We start from the raw sequence: 8,119 nt of genomic DNA, 5'->3' as shown, positions 1-8,119 counted from the left end.
GCCCGCTGCTCCCCTCAGCAGTGTACTTCATCGATCTGCCTGTTCTGCTCCCTACTTTGTCTCTGGTGAAGCCTCTCACCGCCCCGAGCCTCTGCCTCTGGCCTGTACCCCAGTTCTGTATGCATAAATAAATAAATCTTAAAAAAAAAAAAAAAAAGTCGGGCATATAAACATCCATCTTCTCACAATGTTTAGAACATGTGAACTCAGATGGTGCCCACACCCACAGAAACTTCCCTGAGCCCACAGTAAATCAAAATATGCATCCATCTTTAGTTCTTGAGAGGATGATTCTCTGAGTGACTGGGTCCCCAGGAGAGGCTTGTCCTTATAAATGTGTTGAGTTACGCACACACAGATTAAATCATTGTTCTTCAACAAAGAAAGGAAGACAGTCTCTGGTATTTTTATGAGCTGAAGAGGTTGTTAAATGACATAGCAGAAGCTCTGCTGACACCTTGAAGGCCACCCCTTGACCTTTCAAAGACTCTTCAGTCACAGCTTTCTGTTTGGGAACATAAGGACCAAGGCATTGAATCTCCGTCCTCAGAAGAACCCGCGAGAGCTGAGGGCACAGTCAGGTGATACCTCAGGTTCCTCCCAGTAACCATCTAACCCACATGTCAAACCAGTAAGCGAGGAACAGTTGTTAGAATAAATAACAAATGAAGCAGATGACTTAAGCCAATCAGAAACAATCCCGAGGATCATAAACGAATGAGTGCTTGCCAGAAGGACGGAGATTGGATAACCAGGACACAGGGAACAGCCGTGTGGCGGAGGCAACTGTGAGAAATACTGGGGACCACCGGCTAGTGATCTTTTACTACTGAACTTAATGCTGCACACATGCTGATCCCCAAAGGGAAATGCCTGAAACAAGATGTTGTTGTAAGATGTGATATAACACAATGTCATATCAAAATGATAATAAATAATAATTGCAGGAACAACAAAAGGGAAATCCCCTGTGGTGTCCTTCACTCTGGGCCTCACCAACACGGAACACCTGACCTAAAGGTGGCTTCAGTCTCTCCCCAAAGTGGCAGTTTAGCCAGTCAGAGCTTCCTGACTCATTCGAGGGGCTCACCTGCTTGGCAAGACCCCTCCTTTCTGCTGAGGGAGGTGGCTTTGCTTAATTTATTTTTTTTAAATTGTCCCACTGTCTTCCTGGCTATAAAACCTTCCATTCTGAGTCATTTTTTGAACCACATGTGCACACTCTAGAAGGGATGATGGCTGATTCATGAGTCTTTTAATAAAACCAATCAGAGAAATAAAGTTAATAAGGTTGGGTTTTTGCCTGTTTTTTTAAAGATTCTCTCTTTTTTTAGAGATTTATTTATTTGGGCATACAGAGCTGGGGTAGAGGCCAGAGACACAGGGGCAGTGAGAGGCTTCACCAGAGACAGTGGGGAGCAGAACAGGCAGATCGACGAAGCACACTGCTGAGGGGAGCAGCGGGCAAGATAACAGAGGTCTGCCACGCCATGTGGGTCAGCTCTGGGGCCTGGCCAGGGATCTGCAGTGCTATGCTTTAACGAGATGCACCACCAGGGAGGGCCCAGATTTTTGCCTTTTAACAGACACATACTATGGAATTCTTGGACTAGCTCAAGTACAATATGGTATTGGGAGAAAACTGTGATGATGGGCAATTTGAATAGCCTGTAACAGGGACTCTAATCAGTGATGACGAGGAATGACTTGGGCCCAGCAGACACCCACACATGTACACGACTGTAGAAATACTGGGGATCACTGGTTGGGTTCTGTCGCCATCAGGCCTGTGAACAGAATCTTAAATGTATAAGAACAGGGAGCCGGATCTGGCGAGAAGGGTGCTCCATGCACAATAGGGAGTGTAGGACCAGCCAGATCACCCCAGCATAGATGCCGCGGCTCTCAGCAGCATCCCCAGGCTTCAGGGAGATGGTGCGAGTACACTGGGGTCACAGCTTGGTCCTGCTCATCTGGGCGACAGTGACTGTCCCTGCACCCACGGCCCGGGACATGACTCAGTTTGTGTCTTTATGGATCCTACAAAGGATGAGGCAAATCTGGGGTCCCCCATGAAGGTCATGGATGAACAGAGAAAGTTGTGTCAGCAATCATTGCTGATAAACTCCTCACTCCTCAATCCACTCACGCACCAAGGGAGATGTACAGTCATATTGGGGGACACAGGGATCAACAAGACAGAGGCATCTATTTGTTTAGGCTGCGAACAGACAGCCCCGATGTGTTCTGGGTTATATTATGAGTATGGCTGCTCAAGTGTACAGGGAGGGAGGCCTCTGGTCTCTGCAGCTGCAGGCCCCTGTGCCCACCCCTGCTTTGCATGTCCCCAGGCCCTTGCTGCCCAGGGCCCCCTACTGCCCAAGGCAGGCTCTGGGCAAGAGCTGCCTCAGCCAGGACACAGGCACCATGGAAGCCCCAGCACAGCTTCTCTGCCTCCTGCTGCTCTGGCTCCCAGGTGAGAGGACCCGGGAGGGTGCTGCCCTCAGAGGACACTTTGGGTGGTGGATTCCCGGGACCTGGCTCTTTCCTCAGTGAGACAATAATGGGAGCTCAGTGCTGATCGGCCTTCTTGGCTGTCTTGGGAAGACAGTGGTGAGGACAGAGATTACAAGTGTGACTTCATTGTTTTATTTCCAATTTCAGTTTCTGCTGGAGAAATTGTGATGACACAGGCTTCAGCCTTCCTGCCATTGTCTCAAGGAGAAGGGCCACCGTCTCATACAGGGCCAGAGAGTATATGTATAGTGGTTTAGCCTAGTACCAGCAGGCTAAACCTAGTACCTGGGCAGGCTCCCAGGCTCCTCATCTATGATGCAAACAACAGGCCCGATGGCATCCCAGCCCGCTTCAGCGGCAGCGGGTCTGGGACAGACTTCACGCTCACCATCAGCAGCCTGGAGCCTGAGGATGCCGCCACTTACTACTGTTAGTATGGTTATAAAACCTCTCCCTCAGTGATACAGACCTGAACAAAAACCTCCCAGGGAGCAGATGCTGAGGCCCGGCAGCCCAGCTGCTCCTCCTGATGTCCCGTGAGCTATGGCAGAAGCAGTATGGCAGATGACTATAAAGTTAAGGTGAATGAGACAAGGAGGCACCTGGGAAGCCTCATTCTCCACACGTCGCCCTAGTGGCCCCACAGGCAGAGTCTACGCTATTTAACACACACAGAAGGTCACACCCGGGAACCTGGCAAAGGCACAGTCAGGCTCAGGCAGCAGAGGAGAAGCCCCTCCTGGCATCCAGGTAGGGTTTTATTTCTCAGAACAGGCACTTAGAATGTAAACTCTAACCTTTCACACTTTAAGGACTGTGAGACCCAGAGATACAGATGGTGGAAATGAGTGAGCCTGTTGTTGCCAAGAAGTCTGAGCTCCCCTGTCACAGCCATACAGGCTGGCTTACCTCGTGGGCCTCAGACCTTTCTAGTCGCCCTGGAAGGCCAGGGGTGGGGCTGCAGCTGCCCTCAGCCTCCGGGGTGAGCTCACCAGGGCACCGCTGTTCTCTCCTCTGTACATGTCTGTCCCTAGGAGCTGCTGGGACAGTGTGGCTCCCCCTCTCCTACTCAGGCTCATGGGGGGCCCGTCACTAAACCATCTGACAGGATAATCACTGAGCCATGAAGAACTGGAACCTGTTTCTGGTGTGACGGTGAGGGCTTGACAACATGCAGCACAGTAAACTGCTGTTCCCAATACCAGAATAACTGCAGTCAGGGGGAGCTCCCCTAACACTCCAGGGTGAGCCCCCAGCTGCCATCAGCAAGGTGGCTCATAGAAGCAAACAACATGCTGCACATTGGAAACAGAGAATTAGGTATTGCGGGAAATACAGAATAATCACTTGACAGTGAATGAAAACACATTGTTCATAGAAAAAAACTAAATGTGGACGATGAATATCTGATCTCACTGTGAAAATACCAAGCTGCTCAAAATTTGTTCAGCATTCATCAACATCATCATTGTCACTGACAAGCTGATTGGTACAAGTTGAAATCACAGTCCCAATCTCCGCTTACTAAGTGAGAATCTGCTTTCTGACAGGACACGGGTGATGAGTATCAGATGATCTATATTTGGGGGAGGCTTATTACAGCTAAAAAAAATTGTCATGAAGTCATTTAACAAAATTTGTAGTGAAAGACAATTGTTGAAAAGACGCACATGGAATTACTTTCTACTTAACAAGAAAGTAAATCAGACAACATTTGTTCAAGAGAATATGAGGTGAAAAGTATGATTGTTGGTCAATGACATGATGAAATACCTTGACCAGTAATTGGGGTTTGGAAACAAGAGGAGGGAGAATGTGTCAAAGCTGGATGCAGACCCCTGTTCTAACACTCACTATAGAGCATAATCATGAAGTCGGCATGGGGTTGCAAAATAACAGAGCGATCAGTTACGCAGAAATGGGGACCCCAAAATGGACTCCACGTGAAAAGAAGAACCAACTGATCTTGACAAAGGAAAAAAGGAAATAAAATGGAGCAAATATGATTTCTCAGCAAATAGTGTTGGAAAAATGGGACAACCACATGCAAAAAGGAGTAGAAGCAACGGAAAAGGGCGGGGGGGCGAGACAGAGGACGGAAAGAGAAACCTAGAGCCAGGCGTTATAGCAGAGAAGCAAATTAGCTCAAGTCGATGAAAGACCTAATTACACGACAATCCACATAAGCAGCACGAGACTCGGCTTCATTTTTGGGGTGACAGTGGCCCCAAAGAACGTGGGAATAGAAAGACACATTTCCTTGATGTGAGTTAACTTGAAAAAATAAATAAATAAATAAATAACAAGTTTAACTCTGTTGACCAGCATGGATAACCCCTTAGCTGTCACATGCTCTGACAGTCCCAGGGAGGGGGCTGGTGGTCGCATCCCCCCATCATGGTCACTCTGGGCTCCTGCTCGCAGCTCTGAAACCTACCAGCTCCTCAGGCCTCAGCCCCAACAGGGGTCTGACATTTCTCCCCAACACTCTGTCCCTGCCGGCCCCTCCCAGGTCCCAGCAGGTGACTCCAGCACAACTGAGTCCTGGGAGACCCTGGCGTGAGGTGGACTCTGCGGGAGTCGGCGATCCTGGAGCAGCAGGGAGAGCACCAGGGGGGAGCCGGGAGGGGCAGACTGACTGTGACCACCCAGCAGCTCCACCCCAGCGCCCCACCGACACCCCGGTCTCCTCAGGACACCCCGCCCTTCCAGGGCTCTGTCAGCACATCCCTGCTCCTGTGTCTCAAACACCCAGTTGTGTCGGTCATGGAAATGACACCGACAGTTTGCACATAAACGTAAACAGTCATTCTGGTCTATGTAAGGGACGGATTCATTAAGTCTGTGATTCTACAAAATGTGGACCCCTGTACACAGTGCAGGCAACATGTATCTATCATATGGGGTGAAATATGTTTTTAAAAATGTGAAGAGTTTTCTGGTGAGAGAGATTCTCCAGGCAGACTGGCAGCATGGAATGAGAGGACCCCAGGAATACACCCACCCTACCCCTCTGTCAGTAAATCCCCTGACTTGAGGGAAATGTGGTCAGAGCATGGTCCTGTGCATCTGGGCGATGGTGACTGTCCCTGTGCCCAACTCAGTGTTTCTGTATTTATGGATCCCACAAAGAAGGAGAAAAATTGAGGGCCCTCAGGAAAGGTCACTGATGAGCAGCAAAAACGCGTGTCATGACGATCATTGCTGACAAACTCCTCAAAACAACCCACCCAGTCATGGGCCAAGAGAGATGGACATGAACTGGATACAAAGTGAAAATGGGGTGAAAGGGATTTGCTTTGCCAGGCTTGGAACAGACACCCCCTGTGTTCTGGGTTGTAACGTGCGGGCGGCTGCTCAAGTGCAGAGAACATGAGGCCTCTGGTCTGTGCAGCTGGAGGCCAGGGTGCCCACCCCTGCTTTGCATGCCCCCAGCCCCCTGCTGCCCAGGGCCCATATCAGGCTGGGCAGGCTCTGGGCAAGAGCTGCTTCAGCCAGGACACAGGCACCATGGAAGCCCCAGCGCAGCTTCTCTGCCTCCTGCTGCTCTGGCTCCCAGGTGAGGGACTCGGGAGGCTGTGTCCACCTCAGAGGACACTTTGGATGGTGGATTCCCAGGTCCTGGCTCTTTGAGACAATAATGGGAGCTCAGTGCTGATCAGCCTGCCTGGCTGTGCTGGGGAGACAGTGGTGAGGACAGAGATTACAAGTGTGACTTACTTATTTTGTTTTCTGCTTAAGGTTCCTCTGGAGAAACTGTGATGACACAGACTCCAGCCTCCCTATCATTGTCTCCTGGAGAAAAGGCCACGATCTCCTGCAGGGCCAGTCAGAGTGTTAGCAACTGGTTAGCCTGGTACCAGCAGAAACCTGGGCAGGCTCCCAGGCGCCTCATCTATGAGGCATCCAAGAGGCCCAATGGCATCCCAGCCCGCTTCAGTGGCAGCGGGTCTGGGACAGACTTCACGCTCACCATCAGCAGCCTGGAGCCTGAGGATGCCGCCACTTACTACTGTTTGCAGCATAATAGTGGGTACCACAGTGACACAGGCCTGAACAAAAACCACCCAGGGAGCAGCTGTCTGAGGCTGGCAGCCCAGCCTGTTCTCCTGGGCCCCATCTGCTTAGAGCTGTCTCAGAAACAACAATGCCCTGAGGTTTCTGAAATGTTTTTACCAGAGGCTAGAGGCGCTTGAAACCCTCAGTCCCCGCCTGACTCCAGCAGCGCCCACAGGCAGAGCCAGCGCTGATTTAACACCCAGAGATATGACACCTGGCGCCAGGCTCATGGATCCGTCAGGCTCGTACAGCAGGGGAGAAGCCACTATAGAGAATCTCAGCAGGATTTTTACTTTTTAGTGTGTGCAACTTGTGTCTAAGGTACAATTCAAAGTCTCAGGAGTGTGAGACTAGGGGTATCATATGATAGGATAGGGGGTCTTGTTGTCCCCCCAGAAGTCAGAGTACTTCTGTTGCTGAGACACAGGCTGCCTTACTGCGGGCCTCAGGCCTCCATGAAGCCCGAGGGCAGGAGCTGATGCTTACAGCTGCTGCAGCACCTCCCAGGGGACCCCCGGCCTCCCCCAAGCTCTGTGTCTGCCTCCATGAGTCCCTGGGGCACAGTGGCTCCTCCTTTCCCGACTGAGTCTCCTGGGGCCCAACAAGGACCCACTGCACAGGTCTGAAGAGGGAATGTCCTTCCATAGGAACAGTGGCCCGCATCTCTCCATATGAAGGCTGGACAGTGGAGAGATGCGGGCCACTGTTCCTATGGAAAGTAAACTTGCAGAGAGAGTGCATTGCAGACCCCAGAGCTCACCGGTCAGTGCCCCGCTGCAACAGCCCTGGGCACAGTGAGCAACAGCAGTGGGAACTAGCTACACAGAAAACTGGGAATTGCATGAAATAGAGGGTGGTCATGGGACAATGGGATGAAAACTTTCTGTGCAGAATGTGAGATGAAAATATGGATGGCACATCATTTTACGTCAATGTGAAAACACTTTGCTGCTCAACATTTGCTCTGGATGGTCGTGATCACCATCGTCACTGATAGGTCATTGGTCCAGCTGTGAACCGGCAGGCGGGCTGTAGCCGGCCTCACTGAGAGGTGATTGCTCAAGACGTCAGTTATCTGGCTTAATTTGGGGGTGGGGCGGTGTTTACTACAACTAAAAAATTACCTTCGTCAATGATATTGTTTAAAAAAATTTTATTTGAAGTCCATGTGAAGAGATACACTGAGATTTACTTTCTAATTAACACAAAATTAAATCGGACAAGACTTTTCAAAATAATAGAAGATGAAAACGTATTTGCCAGTTACATGACAAATTATTTTGTACATTAAAAGGGTTTTTGAAACATGAGGGATGACCATCATGAATAACATGTCCAAACTATGCTGATTTCAACACTTACTGAAATGCTACAGTGATCAAATCAGCACGGTGCTCAGGAAATGACAGGCAAATGAATGGATCAGAACAAAGAACTCCAAAGTAGTAAATACGAACACAGATGGTTTGATCCTGAACAAAGGAGCACAGTGGAGAAAAGCCCATCTCTCAGCAAATGGTGCTGGACCACCAGGGCACGTGCA

The 8,119-nt window shown here is 50.1% G+C and overlaps 1 gene segment (V, D, J or C); it reads left to right on the top strand.

Annotated features, from left to right (window-relative positions):
- The first annotated feature begins 6,027 nt into the window (after window positions 1-6,027).
- On the top strand, window positions 6,028-7,162 carry LOC101621027. The segment is given in 3 exon segments: window positions 6,028-6,076; window positions 6,259-6,550; window positions 6,973-7,162. Coding segments are annotated over 3 exon segments (531 nt in total).
- The last annotated feature ends 957 nt before the right edge of the window (window positions 7,163-8,119 follow it).

Source organism: Condylura cristata, unplaced genomic scaffold (genome assembly GCF_000260355.1).
Source record: "Condylura cristata isolate star-nosed mole 26May11 unplaced genomic scaffold, ConCri1.0 scaffold00020, whole genome shotgun sequence".
NCBI classification, from domain to species: Eukaryota; Metazoa; Chordata; class Mammalia; order Eulipotyphla; family Talpidae; genus Condylura; species Condylura cristata.
Note: the sequence above shows the minus strand (reverse complement) of the source record. Positions and strands in the feature narration are given on the sequence as shown.